General features: G+C 41.3%; 1 protein-coding gene across 3 annotated transcripts in view; it reads left to right on the top strand.

The window, feature by feature from the left end:
- txnrd2.2 (thioredoxin reductase 2, tandem duplicate 2) overlaps positions 1-16,644 on the top strand; it is a 180,647-nt gene that overhangs the window by 141,607 nt on the left and 22,396 nt on the right. For all 3 annotated transcript variants that reach the window (XM_073051874.1, XM_073051876.1, XM_073051877.1), the window contains 3 exons: positions 8,503-8,639; positions 9,401-9,496; positions 10,935-11,027. In XM_073051874.1, the coding sequence (XP_072907975.1) occupies positions 8,503-8,639; positions 9,401-9,496; positions 10,935-11,027 (326 nt within the window). The remainder of the gene's footprint in view (positions 1-8,502; positions 8,640-9,400; positions 9,497-10,934; positions 11,028-16,644) is intronic.

Genomic DNA, 16,644 nt, shown 5'->3' with positions numbered 1-16,644 from the left:
GTACAGGCAGCTGAGGGACGTGAACTTGGGTCACCTGTATTGTAAAGCATTGTGCTAACTACTACGCTATTGTGCTGCGTGGTTTGTTGGGTTGCAAACTATGATACCTGACAGTATTACTGTTAAAGAGAAACTTTGATAGAATTGAATTTAGGCAGCTGGGTAGCATTAGTGCTTCACAGCTCCAAGGATGCATCTTGATTCCCCTCAGAGGCAGAGTTCACACACTCTCCTCATGACCACACAACCCCTTTCTAGGGGTATGGGGTACTGGATCCTACCAGCTGAAAGAGAGTACCATTAATTTTCCTCCACAAACTATCCAGTCTAGTTCCTCCCCTGTTTTCATATTTTTTTTCAAGAAGTTAACTTATTTTTTCCATAACCTCCCCTTTAATTACTATTTACAACTTGCAACAAAGAAAATGATTATCGTGACATAACTCACTTCTCTTGTTTCAACATGAACGATCTAACTTTTAGCCCAGAGAAGTCCATGCACTTCGCTGAACCCTGTTGTTTTTGTTCCTGGACAGATTCCATATCAAACAAATATTGGGTAATGAAATCTCTCTTCTTTTTAAAGTGTAGTCATTAAACCAGATGTAGATCAGTAATGTAAGTGTAGATCTGTGACATAAACTGCACCAATTACTCGATTTTGTGCATGAATGCATCTGATCTTTGAAAAATGTAATATGAAAGTAACAAATACATTCTGGACAAGTTCAATCAACATGCTGTTGTGATGATTTATTAATTTATTTAGAGATACAACGCTGAACAGACCCTTCCAGCCCATCGAGTTACATTGCCCCACAGCCCACCTATTTAACCCTCGCCTAATCACAGGACAATTTACTATGACCAATTAACCGACCTACTTACTGCCCATTACGTTGCTGGAATTCAGGGCAGCAATGAAGGTCCTCCATCTCTGGCAGTGTTCAGGGCTTCCTTCATCATGTCAGTAGCTTCCTCTTGAATTTCATTATTGTTAGTCATACAAGACCCGGGTGGAGACTCAGGAATACCATCGCACTCAGATGTAGAAGGAAATTTCATTGCTGTTTTTGTAACAATTTTGTTTCACCAGTCAGGGTTGTTAACCCTGAGCTGACCTCTGAACCTGGAGGACTTGTGGACCACTCCTAATCTGGCCTCTAGTCTTTGACCTGTTTGGCATGGGTGACCTTACCAAGAGCCAAACCATAAATTCCGGTCTCCAGCCAACATAGCGCTCTGGATCACTGAGGCACGCAAGCCTCCAAACCTAGCGACAAGGTTGTGGTCCTCTTGGAGGAATTAACTTACTAACGGTACATATTTGGACTGTGGGAGGAATCTGGAGCACCGGTGGAAAATCCAGGCAGTTAATGGGGAGAATGTACAAACTTATTGGAAACCGTGCTGGAATTGAACCCCAAACTCTGGAATGCTCTGAACTGTAATAGTGTTGTGCCAACCTCTACACTGCCATGGTGCCCCACTGATGAACGGTGAATTACGTCTGGTATCGGAGAAATTTGATCATATAGTTATGGAACACCATGTGTTTAGTAACTTCACCAGCAGCACCATCATTATAATGATTAAACAGATTGTGACTGACTTTGTGCAAAAGTCTGAGGCACATTTGTACTGTACAGCTAAGTTGCCTAAGAATCTTGCACAGTACTGTATTTGTCAAAGTGGAGCGGAGAGTGAGTTTGTAAAGCTGGTGGGAGAAAAGTGTGTTGGAAATGGTGGAATCCCATGGGAGGGGTGTGAGACAGGCAGCAGAGGAGTGCCGGGTTGGGGGAGGCTGCACAGACAAGCCCAGCCCTGAGACACCAGGCAAGCTCATTTGATTCCAAACAATTCATTACAGAATGTCTCTCTGGTGCTTCCCGCTCCCTTCCTCTTTTCCCAACCATGATTCCCCTTTTCCACTCTCAGTCCACAATAGAGACCCATATCAGAATCAGGTCTATCATCAGATGAAATTTGTGTTTCCTTTTTGCGGGAGCAGTACAGTGCAATGCATTAAATTATTACAGTACTGTGCAAAAGTCTCAGGCACCCTAGCTATTCGTATGTGCCAAAGACTTTTGCACAGTACTTGTAAGGGAGAAAATATTAGCATGGGCAACCTCTGGTTTGGTTATAGTGGTCATCTTTAACCAGGAAGGAGAGTGGGGGAAGAACTAGAATGGGAAAAATGCAAGTAACTAACTGCTTGATAGTTGGCACAGGCTTGACGGGTCAAATGCTGTATTACTCTGAGAGGCTGGGATTTAAGGAGGGAATTCTGAACTATCGGCCTCAACGAATTAAAGATAAAATTAGCTTTATTTGTCACCTGTCCCACACTGTATAAAAGTCTTAGGCACCCTTGAAATGTTATATGGTTTCAGCTGGTATGGCCTCCACAGAGCCCCGATTTCAACACCACCGAGGCTGTCTGTGATTACCTGGAGAGAAAGAAGCAAGCGAGACAGCCAGAGTCTGTAGAAGCGTGGCAAATTCTCCAAGATGTTTGAAACAACCTACCAGCCGATTTCCTTATAAAACTGCACGACATTGTACCCAAGAGAATTGATGCAGTTTTAAAGGCAAAGAGTGGTCACACCATATATTGATTTGATTCAGTTTTTTTTTACTGTTCACTGCTCTTTATAGTAATTTTTTTGATACTTAGAAACTTTTCACTATTTTGAATGCATCTTTGCTTTATAGATTTTTTTTACATGTGCCTAAGATTTTTGCACAGTACTGTACATCAAAACATAAGGTGAAATGCACTATTTACATCAAGAATGTGCTGGGGCAGCCCGCACAAAGCGTTGCCATGCTTCCGGCACCAACGTAGGGTGCCCACTCTCTCCCTAACCTGCATCTCTTTGGAATGTGGGAGGAAACTGGAGCACCCAGGGAAAATCCACACAGACATGGGGAGAATGTGCAAACTCCTTAAAAACAGTGGCGGGAATTGAGCCCCGATCTTACAGCCAGCTACCATTCCATCCCTTCAGTGAAGCAATGAAAACTGGAAATGTGTAAGAGGCTTCAGATGTAGGAATGGAGAGATTTTGGAGAGTTGTAAGGTGGGAGGAGGTTGCAGGTTCTGGCGGGGTCTTGTGGGGAGAGAGGGGGATTTAAGATCTCCTCCCTGTTTCTGGGCTCCATGCATAGATTACCATTCTGATCTTCCAGAGGTCCAATTTTGTGTCTTGCTCTTAATACGTATACCTGTATAAGCCCTTAGGATTCTCCTTCACCTTGTCTGCTAGAGCAATCTCACATCTTCCTTGAGCCCTCCTGATTTCCTTCTTAAATGTTCTTTTGCATTTTTCTTATACTCCTCAAGTACTTCATTTGTTCCTGCCTGCCTATACCTGCCACACACCTCTTTCTTTTTCTTAATCTGGCCTCAATACCACTTGAAAAACAAAGTTCCATAAACCGGTTATCCTTGCCTTTTATTCTGACAGGAACATACAAACTCTGGACTCTCAAAATTTCTGTTTTGAAGGTCTTCCTCATGCCAAGTACACCTTTGCCAGAAAACAACCTATCCCAATCCATCCTTGCCAGATCCTCTCTGATGCTGTCAAAATTGGCCTTTCTCCCATTTAGAATCTAAGAACCAGACCTATCCTTTAACCTTGAAACTAATGGAAATATGATAACCATATACAAAGTGTTCCCCTACACCTGCCCTGTTTCATTCTCTTAATAAGAGATCTAGTATTGCACACTCTCTTGTTGAGAATTCTATGTACTGATTAAGAAAACTTCCCTGAACACATTTGACAAACTCTTTCCCATCCGGCTGTTTTAAAGTATGGGAGACCCAGTCAGCAGCCCTTTTTTCTATCAACAATCTGAGATCTCTCTACAAATTTGCTCCTCTAAATCCCGTGGACTGTTGGGTGGTCTATAATATAATCTAATTAACTTGGTCATTCCTTTCTTATTCCTCATAAAGCCTCACTAGACGAGCTCTCCAGTCGGTCCTGACTGATCACTGTCATAACATTTTCCTGACTAGTAATGCCACCCTTCCTCCTTTAATCCCTCTCACTCTATCGCGTTTAAAACAATGGAACCCAGGAACATTGAACTGTCAGTCCTGCCCCTCCTGCAACCAAATCTCACTAATGGCTACAATGTCATAATTTCAAGTACTGATCCCTGCCCTAAGCTCATCTACCTTACTCCTTACAATACTCTTTACTGTAATGTAATTGAAATATATGCAGCTCAGAATATTACTCCCACCATGCTCGATATTTTAATTCCCAAGTTTGTATGTAGGCTTAACAGCATCTTTCTTCAGAATCACTCCACTATCTGTTCTTGTGCTCTGGTTCACATGCCCCTGCACCTCTATTTAAACCTCCTTTCATACAGCACTAGCTAGGTTATTAGTTCCCCCTCCAGTTCAAGTGCAAACTGTTTCATCTGTACAGGTCTTACCTTCCTGAAAAGAGAGCCCAATGATCCAAAAATCTGAAGTCCTCCCTCCTGCATGAACTTCTTATCTATGTGATCACAAATCTGAAGTTTATTTATTTTATTTACAGTCTTAAGAGCGTTTGAGATGCAAATTGTGCTGCTTCTGGTTGGGGTTCTTTTGATGAAGTAATCTGTAAAATTTGGTGATGCTCAAAAGGAAAGTTTGGTGATATTCAAAGATTCAAAATACATTTATTATCAAAGTACTTATGCAGTGTACAGTCCTGAGATTCATCTTCCCCACGGACAGCGACAAAACAAAGAAACACAATGGGACCCTTTCCAAGAAAATATCAAACCCCCAGCGCACAAACAACAAAAATGAGCAAAAAACACAGAATATAAAACAGGGTCATTGAAACAGTTCAGTTCAGATCAGATGTGAGAATATCTTGTATCTAGCTTAGTTAGTTATCCAAGTGTAAGCATTCTGGGACTCCATTGTTAAACTCTTGTGGTTAACTGTAGCTGTCCATCACTGGGGCTAGCAACAGTAGTTGTTGACTATCTAGAAGCAGACTGCAAAAGGGTCTAACGACTGTAGCTAACACGCGCCAGACTTGATGTCTGTCCATGAACCTCTGGGTTAGATACACAGCTTGTGATCAAAGAAAAAAATGGCTGGAGTCACTTTGCACTTTAATGTAAGGGTGTTTATTTGATGCGTCAAAAATCCAACTTACAAAAATTAGTGAAAATAGTGAACAAAAAAACTGCCAATATTTACAAAAGATATCTACCAGAAAACACAATAATAGCTCCGTACTTATTGTTGTCCAGTGTGAATTCCTGGCAGCTCCAATCTCTCTCCTACTGAGGGTGAAGAAGACCCATTCTATTAGGCACCAGGACAAACCGTCTTTAATCATCTACAAAGTTAATTTAAGATTACACCTAAATTAGAACATGCTGCACCCCACAAGGTAATTACAATCATATTAAAGTTCAAAGTAAATTTTATTATCAAAGTACATATATCTCACCATATACAACAGTGAGATTCATGTACCTGCAGGCATAATCAATAAATCTGTAGAATAACAGGATCAGTGAAAGATTAGCCAGAGTGTAGAAGACAACAAACTGTGTGAATGCAGACATAAATAAATAGCAATAAATAAAGAAAACATGAGATAAAGTGAGATCCTTGGTTGTGGGAACATCTCAATGGATGGGCAAGTGAGTGTAGTTACCCTCTTTGGTCAAGAACCTGATAGTTGAGAGGTAATAACTGTTCTTGAACCTGGTGCTGTGAGTCCTTAGGCTCGTGCTGATGGCAGCAGCGAGAAAAGAGGGTGGTGGGTATCTCTGATAATGGATGCTGCTTTCTTACGACAGCACTTCCTGTAAGGTTGGGAGGGCTACACCCATGATACATTCGGCTGACTCCACTACCTTTTTTGAGGATATTCCGTTCAAAGGCATTGAATGGTGTTTCCATACCAGGCCAGTATGCAGCCAGTCAATAAACTCTCCACCACACATCTACAGAACTTTGTCAAAGTTTTAGATGCCATGCTGAATCTCTGCCGACTCCTAAGTAGAGGTGGTGCCATGCTTTCTTTGCAATTGCATTTCAGGAAAGGTCACATTACAAAATAAATAGGTATTTACCTTAAATATAGTATACAAACAACATTTACACATCCCCATTACTAAAGAGATTGAATATTCTGCCGTGTATGGCGGGAAAGGCACCATAAAGCCAACCCAAGCACAACAGCTGGGTTTAGGGCCCGTTATGAGAATGTACTGGGGAAGACATTGAAGTGCGCACACTCAACACAATGACAGCAGAATGTCAAGGCTGTGTGTGTGTGAGAGAGAGAGAGAAAGGGGTGCGTTCATCGAGTGCTGTCTGTCACACTCTGATAATAAGATAATAAACCTCAAAGAAAGCTGACACCGTGCAGCAAACACTATCGAACCTGATCGTGCACTCACATGAAGGCTTGCATTCTTTAGTAGAAACATTCTTTTGGCATATTAACTTACTTAGTATGTCTCCACCAGCAAAAGCGTATGCAAGTTAATAACTAAGACTGACTTGGCAATGACTGGAATCACAGAGCATGTTGATTGCACAGAGAAAGAGAAATAAATAGAAAAAATTGGTTTTATTCAAAATATACTGGGAAATGGATCATTTCTGTCAACCAAGAACACAGACCCAAATGTCACCATGCTTCTAGCGCCAACACAGTATGCTCACAACTTACTTACTAACCTGGACGTGTTGGAATGTGGGAGGAAACCGGAGCACCTGGGAGGAAACTTACATGGTCACGGGGAGAATGTACAAACTCCATACAGGCAGTGGTGAGAATTGAACCCCAATCTTCCAGTCGCTGGCACTGTGAAATGTTGCGCTAACCACTACTCTACTGTACCTTTGGAGTTACCCTGCAGAAGCTGGAGAAAAGTCTTGGGTTTTTAATTTTTTTTTGCCTGTCTGTATATCCGTGGTTTGAAGTATAAGAATTGACCTTCTGTAAATTTATTAATCCAGCTACTTAAAATCTATGGGTGTGCATGAACGCCATCAAGTATCTGAACCATTGCCTCCAAGGTAACTGTTGCTGATGCCTGCTTGGATTCAAAACCTTTGCATGTGCATCATAGCGATATGGCAGCTGAAAACCTGACCTATTACACTGAACAACAAATATTTTTGAAAGTATTGCTTCCTTAGAAATGCTTTTTGCTTATGATAGACCGCTGGAAGCTGAACACAAATATAATTTCAGACTACTTGTATCACACAGAAATTTGGAGAATCAAGAAATAAACTTTTATTGAAAACAATGTGTTTAATTGCATAACAGTGCTAACTTTTTGCAGTAGTTCAACAAAGCTAAAAATGTTTTGTTGATGATTTTCGTTTGTACTCAAGTGTCTGAGGCTGAAGTGTCCAACAATAATCAGCTAGCATTGATGGATTCCAGTTGCCCTGATACCGTTTCTCCATGATTGCAATGTCCAGGTGAAACCTTTCAGCATGCTCGTCATTGACAGTGCCAGGACTGACAGGGTTAATCTTGCATTTAATTCTGCATTAAATGGGAATGCAGAAAATGAATCTTTAGTGTCATGTTACTGCTCATAGGTTTGTATGCTTGAAGCATGTTGTCAACCAGCTGCATATAGTTTGGTGCCCTGTAGTTGCCAGGAAAAAGTTCAACAACATCTTTGAATATCTTCCATGCAATTTTCTCCGGTCCCACTAGAAGTTCTTTGAATTGTTACTGTCATTGATGACCTGTTTGATTTGTGGACCAACAAAAATGCCTTCTTTAATCAGTTATTCTGGGAAACATCTGTCTCAAATATTGAAACCCTTCAAGGAAATCTATATGCTTTATGAAACCTGTCCTGCCACACAGCATCTGCCCAGCCTAAACACGCCCAGGCATGCCTGGACAAGATAGAAAACTTTTCAGCTTACATTGTAGGCAACGCTTTAAATGACTTGGATTATGAGCTGAAAGGACAAATAAAGGAGATTTCAAAATAATGGTATGTGACGGAAATTTCATAGCGATTTTCATGATCAATAGCACAAAAGTATTTAGGAAGCAAAATCTTGTTGTCCAGTGTTAGAGGTAAAGCAGAGGTTGATATGTTCTTAATTAGTAAGGGTGCCAGAGGTTATGGGGAGAAGGCAAGAGAATGGAATTGGGAGGGATAATAAATGAGTCTTGATCGAATGGTGGAGCAGATGGGCTGCATGGCCTCGTTCTGCTCCAATGTCTTACGGTCTTATGACCTTCCCAGGTTAGGGCACAGACCTGTTCCTGTCAATTGTTTGGAACCTGGACAGGTCACAAGTTGGAAACGTGGTCCCATCTGAGACGGTAGTAGATGCCTGCAGCCCTGTGGTAGCTGGAAAATCCACCTTGCCGGTCTGTCAAACACTCCTTTGTACATATGGGCTTTGTATAAGTTGGGCCTTCATAGCCTGGGGAGCACCTCTCTTTATTTTATCTTCCCAATTTCTTCTAGGTCGAGCGCCTGAAACACAAAGCCTGTATTTGGATAAGGCAGGGGTCCAGGTTAATCCAGAAACAGGGAAGGTGATTGTTGGTGCTGGTGAAGAGACATCTGCTTCTCACATTTATGCAATTGGAGACATAGCGGAGGTAAGACATGATCCAGATATCGTTGTCTACGAAATCCATGTCCATCTTTTTCTTGCCAATCCACGTGACTGTCTAAATGCCTCTTAAACATTGCTGTTTACTGTTTACTTTTTTTAATGGTTTCCAGCCCATTGAGCCATGCTGCCCAGCAACCCACCTAGTTAACCCTAGTCTAATTATGGGACAAATTACAATGACTAATTATCCTCCCAACTGGTACATCTTTCTACTGTGGGAGAAACCTGGAGTCATAGAGTTATAGAAAGTACCGCACAAAACAGGCCCTTTGGCCCATCTAGTCCGTGCCAAAACCATTTAAACGGCCTACTCCCATCAACCTGCACTGGGACCATCGCCCACCAAACCCCTACCATTCATGTACCTATCCAGAGTTCTCTTAAGTGTTGAAATTGAGTTTGCATGGGAGTAACCGGAGGAAACCTGTGTTCACGGGAAGGATTGTACAAACTTCTTACAGGTGACGTCACAATTGAACTCTGATTCTCCGAGATGTAACAGCGCCGTGCTAACCGCTACACTTCCACACTGTTTATGCTTCTGCTACTTCCCCTGGTAGCAGGTTCCTGGCACCCACCACGCTCTGTGGCTGGTGTATCTCCTTTAACCTTCCCCTCCCTCACCTAAAACCTATTCCCTCTAGTATTTATTTGAACCTTTCCATTTATAGAAATCGCTGCAGCTCACATGAGTTGGTATTGCTTTGTTCAGTGAAGTTTTGCTCCGGGCATTTCTTCCAACAGGGCCGACCAGAACTCACACCTACAGCAATCAAGGCAGGCAAGCTTCTGGCACACCGGCTTTTCGGCGGATCTACGCGGCTGATGGACTATGAGAACGTGAGTGAGCCCTGTGGGTGAATTCCGCAGCAGTCATAGCTTTCCTATAAAGGGAAGAAAAGGGTTTTAATTGTGTGAAATACATTGTTGTGATATATGACTGCAACTTAATAGAAGGTCAGAGACTCTCTGAGGAAATGTTGTTGCGTGTTTTGCCATGAGCTGTTTCTCTGATACCTTTCCAACTGTGGCATTGCCCAATACTTGAGAGCGGGCCAACTCGCACACATTCAGCTGAAAAGAAAAACAATTGTTGCAATGGCTTTCATGACTTTAAGGCATCCTGGATTACTCTGAGCCATTGAAATTCTTTTGTAAAATATAATCATAATATTAATTTTATTTTAGAGATACAGCACGGAATAGGCCTCCCAACCCTTCAAGCTACGCCATCCAGCAACCCCTTAGTTAACCCTGGCCTAATCACGGGACAATTCACAATGACCAAAGTACATATATGTCATCATATACAACACTGAGATTCATTTTCTTGTGGGAATATTCAGTATATCTATAGAATAGTAACTAACAGGATCAATGAAAGATCAACTAGAGTGCGGAAGACAACGAACTGTGCAAATGCAAATATAAATAAATATCAGTATATAATGAGAACATGAGATAAAGAGTCTTTAAAATGAAATCATTGGTTGTGGGAACATCTCAATGATGGCGCAAGTGAGTGTAGTTATCCCCTTTTGTTCAAGAGCCTGATGGTTGAACGGTAGTATCTGTTCTTGAACCTGGTGGTGCGAGCCCTGAGGCTCTTGTACCACCTACCCGATGGCAGCAGTGAGAAAAGAGCATGGCCTGGGTGGTGAGGATCTCATCTGATGACAGCATTTCAAGCAGATGTGCTCAATAGTCAGGAGGGTTTCACCCATGATATACTTGACCAAATTGACTACTTTTTGTAGGATTTGCATTGGTGTTTTTATACCAGGCTGTGATGCAGCCAGTCAATACACTCTCCGTTACAAATCTGTAGAAGTTTGTCAAAGTTTTAGATGTTATGCCGAATCTTTGGAGATTCCAAGTAGAGATGCTGCCGTGCTCTCATTGCAGTTACACTTACGTGGCTGGAGCTTAACGATATCTATTGTTACAACATAAGGAATGTGGCAGCCCAGTGGTGCACAGGAAGTTCCCATAAATTGCAGTGAGTTAAATGATTGAACGAGCTGTTCCGGTACCCTGGTCAGAATCACCACAGTTCTTTGAAATTTTATCATCAATTGAGGAAATAATCCAGGGCAGGTTGGTATTAAAAGATTGAAAGTATCTGAAAGAATCTGAAGATCGGAAGTATCTGATAGCATCTGAGGAAACAATCCAGGAGGTTCAGTATTAAAAGATTGAAAGTATAATTCAGAAAGAGACCTGGCACTAAGTTGTTAATCTAGTGATTTCCAGCTGAATGATTTATTTATTTATTTAGGTTCCTACCACAGTTTATACACCACTGGAATACGGATGCGTTGGGCTCTCTGAGGAGGAGGCTCTACGTCGCTATGGCGAGGACGACATAGAGGTAACTACCGCAGATTCTTACCCTGCTCTCAGTCATATCTTTCTTAGATAACCTCATTACTTTTCTGATAAAAAAATAACCTTATCATTAATGGCAAAAGCTAAACATAATGGATTGGGCATTATTGCAAAGCAATCAAGTGGTCTGTGAACCCAGTTTAAAAGATTAGCTTTATTTATCACATGTATAGTACTGTACAAAAGTCTTAGGTACATAGGCTTGGGTGCCTAAGATTTTTATACAGTACTGTATTTGTCAGCATGGAGCGGAGAGCGAGTTTATAGATCTGATGGATCCCAGAACAGATCCCTACAGAACACCACTGGTCACCATCTTCCATGCAGAATACGAACCATCTGAAACCACCCTTTACCTTTTGTGGGCAAGACAGTTCTGGATGCACAAAGCAATCCAATCTCATCTCATTGATTGGAACACCTGACTCCAAATAGCTTTTGTAGAAGGCATTACCCCAGAGGTTCACAGACTTTTATGAAGCTAGACTATGACTGTTTAAATGGTGTACTCAGTATTGATGAAAAGAAGTACAGTTGTTTGTGTGCTATTAGTCTAGGCAGATAGTGTTTGTCTATTATTGTGGCTTAGATAAAGACCAGACCACATTTTATGAGTAACTAACGCAGAAAACCTGATAACTGAAAAGGATTCACCAACGTTTTCTTGCAACTGTATATCACCAGGATGCCTGATAGAGTTGTATAAGGTGATGAGGGGCATTGATTGTGTTGATAGCCAGAGGCTTTTTTTCCCAGGGCTGAAATGCCTAACATGAGATGGCATATTTTAAGGTGCTTGGAAGTAGGTACAGCGGGGATATCAGAGGTAAGTTTTTCACAGAGAGTGGTGAGTGTGTGGACTGCACTGCCAACGAAGGTGCTAGAAGCTGATACAATAGGGTCTTTTAAGAGATTCTTTGATAGGTACATGGAGCTTAGAAAAACAGAGGGCTATGCAATAGGGAAATTCTAGGCAGTTCCTGGAGTAGGTTACATGGTTGGCACAACATTTTGGGCCGGAAGGCCTATAATATGCTGTAGATTTTTTTGTTTTTATGTGTGGGATGTAGAGGTGCCCTGCCCTATAAAAAATACACACAAAGTCAGTTTACTGACAGCTTGCTTGTCTCAAGAAAGGTCTGTTTATGTGCACCATGCCTGGACCTAAACAACTATCAGAGGACCTTAGAAGAAGAACTGTAGAGATGCATGATACTGGAAAAGGCTACAGAAGCATTTCTAAAGACCTGAGTGTTCATCAGTCCACAGTAAGAGAAATTGTCTACAAATGGAGGAAATTCAGTACTGTTGCTACTCTCCCTAGGAGTGGGCATCCTGCAAAGATCACATCAGGAGCACAATGTGCAATGCTGAAGCAGGTGAAAAAGAACCCAAGGGTAACAGCAAAAGATCTGTAGAGATCTCTGGAGCTTGCTAAAGTCTCTGTTCATCTATTCACTGTAAGAAAAACACTGAACAAGAATAGTGTTCATGGAAGGACACCGCCGAGGAAACTACTGCTCTCCAAAAAAACCAACAACGACAGCATTGCTGCACATCTCAAGTTTGCAAAAGACCACCTGGATGTTCCATGACACTTCTGGGACAATGTTCTGTGGACAAATGAGACAAAAGTTGAACTTTTTGGCAGAAAAGCACATTGCTACGTTTGGAGGACAAAGGGCATTGTACACCAACACCAAGTCCTCGTCCCAACTGTGAAATATGGTGGAAGGAGCATCATGGTTTGGAGCTGCTTTGCTGCCTCGGGCCTGGACAGCTTGCAATCATTGAGGGAACAATGAATTCAAAATTGTATCAATACATTTTACAGGAGAATGTCAGGGTAGCGGTCAGTCACCTGAAACTTAATAAAAGTTGGATGATGTAAAACAGGAAACACAAGAGTGGTTTAAGAAGAAGAAAATTTATGTTTTGGAGTGGCCAAGTCAGAGTCCAGACCTTAACCCAATTGAGACGCTGTGGCATGACCCGAAGAGGGCTGTTCATGCAAGGTATCCCAGAAATATTGATGAACTGAAACAGTTTTGTTTGGAGGAATAGTCTAAAATTCTTCCTTTCTGTTGTGTAAGTCTGATTAGCAGCTACAGGAAACATTTGTTGGATGTTATTGCTACTAAAGAAGGTTCTACCAGTTATTAAACACAAGGGTTCACGTACTGTTTCCGGCCTTGGTTGTGAATGACCAATTGATGTATTCACTAAAGACATGAAAAGTACAATTGTTTGTGTGTTAATTGTTCAGGCAGATTGTGTTTGCCAATTATAGTGATTTAGATGAAGATCAGACCACATTTTATGAATAATTAATGCAGAAAATCAGGTAATTGCAAAGGGTTCACAAACTCTTCTTTGCCTCAGATTTCTGCACAGTATTGTACATTGAAACATCAAAACGTGTTGTGAAATGCGTTAAACTGAATCAGCGAGGATTGTACTGTGTAGCTCACAGGTGCCACCATGTTCTCATGCCAACATAGCATGCCCACAACTCGGGTCCTAGCAGTTTACTCAACAAGCCCAAGTAGCATGTCGGTACTTATCACTCACTGCTTCGTCCCTGGAGACACATGAGACTGCCAGTTCTGCAATTCGTAGCAACAGACTACGTTGTAGGAAATCAGTGGGCCGAGCAATATCTGTAAGTCTAGGTGACAAAATTTATTTTTATATTTATTTCCTTAAGAGATAAAGCACAGTAACAACAGTACCTTCTGGCTCAATGAGCCCACACTGCCTAATTATCCCTATGTGACCAATTAATCTACTAACTACTACGTCTTTGGACTGTGGGAGGAAACCAGAGCACCCGGAGGAAACCCGTGCAGTCAGGGGGAGAAGGTACAAACTCCTTACAGACAATGGTGGCAATTGATCGCGGGTTGCTGGCACTGTGATAGCATTACACTTTCCACTATGCCACCGTGCTCTCTAGCTATGACATCGAACTGATATCTGACCTGAAATTGTTAGCATTTTGGGTCATGCATCAGGACTGCAGAGTATTTATTTATTTAGTGGGATACAGCGTGGAACAAGCCCTTCTGGTCCTTCGAGCCACAATGCCCAGCAACCTCCGATTTGATCCTAGCCAAATCACAGGACAATTCACAGTACCAATTAACCTGCCAATCGGTAAGTCATTGAACTGTGGGGAGAAACTGGAGCACCCGGAGGAAACCAACGGGGTCACAAACCCCTTACAGGCAGCGGTGGCAATTGAACCCAGGTCACCTGTACTGTAAAAAGTTGTGCTAAACACTACACTACTGTGCCACCTTCATCAAACTTCAACTGTTGCCCTCTCTCCACGGATGTTGTTGGACCCACCAGAGTTCCTGTAGCAGATATTGGTGCTGGAGTGTGTGGTGAAACTAGGGGGTGCCCCCAGCACATCCTCTGGGGTGTTGTGTTAACACAAATGACATATTTCACTGTATGTTAGCATGTACGTGTGATAAATAAATCTAAATTGTTGGTTATTTTTTCATCCCACTTGTGTTTCATGGGCCTGGATTGGGAAGATTCAAAGTGCAAAGTAAATTTTTTATCAAAGTACATATATGTCACCACATACAACCCTGAGGTTCATTGTCTTGTGGGCAAACTCAGAAAATCCATAATAGAATAAAATCCATAACAGAATCAATGAAAGGCTGCACCAATTTGGGTGTTCAGCCAGAGTGCAAAAGACAACAAACTGCAAGTACAAAAAGAAATAATAATAAATAAAAAAACAACAAAATTTGAACAGTGTTTGTTCCATGGTTTCTCTGTTTCATAACTGTCTGTGGGGAAGTTGAATTTCTGGGTTGTATACTGCAACTTTGAGTATACTACTACTTTGATAATAAATGTACTTTGAACTTTGAAATTCAGTTCAAGTATAATTGTCATTCAACCGTACTTGAATACCCATGAAAGCAGCCAAACAAAAGTGTTACTCTGGGGCAAAACACAGTACCAACAGTCACACACAGCACAAAACACACATAGCACATGCAAGGTAGCAAGCACATAAAGATATCAGTAAGATACAGCCACACAATAAAAAAGTCCAGATTTGAGCACAATAAAGCTTGTCATCTGCTGTCTGAACACTGGGGAATTACTGACTCCAGCTCGGACACCGCATTACACTGACCTTGGTAAAGCATACCAGCTCCAACACCTCTCTTCTGGCGGCTGTAAACAGGTGACACCACAGATTGAGGCCTAGTACTTACACACACAAGATGCAAGCACATATATCAATAAAGTACAACCACTATATACATGTATATGTGTGTGTGTGTGTGTGTGTGTGTGTATGTAGTCCAGACCCTGATTCCATGAATACCCAAGGCCACAGTAAAGCTTGGCTTCTGCCGAGCGAACACTGGGGGTGGGTGGGCAGCAGCAGATGAAGTGTCCTTGAAGGTGAGTCCATAGCTTGTGGGAATATTTCCATGATGAGACAAGCAAAGTTGAGTGGTTATCCCCTTTGATTGGTTCCTCTGTCTGTGGTGTTCTAGAAAATGAAAACTCTGATATGAGCCATTGATAGTGTCCCCTGCACTAGTGGCCTATTAGCACCCACATTGTTAAGGACACCATTGCCTCATTAAGTTATAAGTTCACTCACCTCAACACTAAACTGATTCCAGAACCTATGGACTTACTTTCAATGATGCTGCAACTCATGTTATCAATATTATTTATCACTTATTATTATTATTATCATCATCATCATCATCATTATCATGTCTTCTGCACTCTAGTTGTTGGATGGTTTGTCATTGATTCTGTTATAGTTACCATTCTACAGATTTCTTGCGTATGCCCACAAGAAAATGAATCTCTGGGTGACATATATGTACTCATAGTAAAATTTACTTTGAACTTTTTGAACTTTGAAGTGCTGTAGAGGGACAGAAATCTTCTACATGGTATTAGAGTGCAGGCACTTTTTGTAATGTTGGCCTCTCTGTAACTGAAACTACCTTGCAGAATTTAAGGTTAGGACCCTAGAACATTGAAGAGGGGATTTTTTTTTTGTTATTAATGGATGGTGATTTTAATACTTGTCTAAATCCTTTAATGGATAAGTCATCATCCAAATATCAACTCCCTAATCGTTCTGCATCACTTATTAATTCCTTTTTAATCTATTATGGTTTAATTGAGGTCTGGAGGCATATGCACCCTAGTGATAGAGAATACTCTTTTTTCTCACATGCTCATAATAAATATTTGAGAATCGACTATTTTATAGTTGACCCTCGACTTTTATTTAATGTTCAGAAATGTGAGTATGATGTGATTGCTATCCCTGATCATGCTCCTTTAAACTTAATATTTGAACTGAAAGATGTTGTTTCTACCAGACCATTTTGGCGTTTTCTAGAACATTTATTACAAAGTTCAGAATTTGTTGAGTTTATTGAAGCTCAGATAAAAGAGGTTTTTCTCTTTAATAATATAGGAAATGTCTCTAAGTTAGTAATTTGGGATATATTAAAAGTTTATTTACGTGGTCAGATTATTTCATATATAGCTAAACTGAAGAAACAAACAAGAATGGAATTAGATAAAATCGC

This window comes from Hemitrygon akajei, chromosome 7 (assembly GCF_048418815.1).
Source record: "Hemitrygon akajei chromosome 7, sHemAka1.3, whole genome shotgun sequence".
In the NCBI taxonomy this organism is placed as follows: domain Eukaryota; kingdom Metazoa; phylum Chordata; class Chondrichthyes; order Myliobatiformes; family Dasyatidae; genus Hemitrygon; species Hemitrygon akajei.
This window is presented reverse-complemented; position numbering and strand designations above follow the sequence as displayed.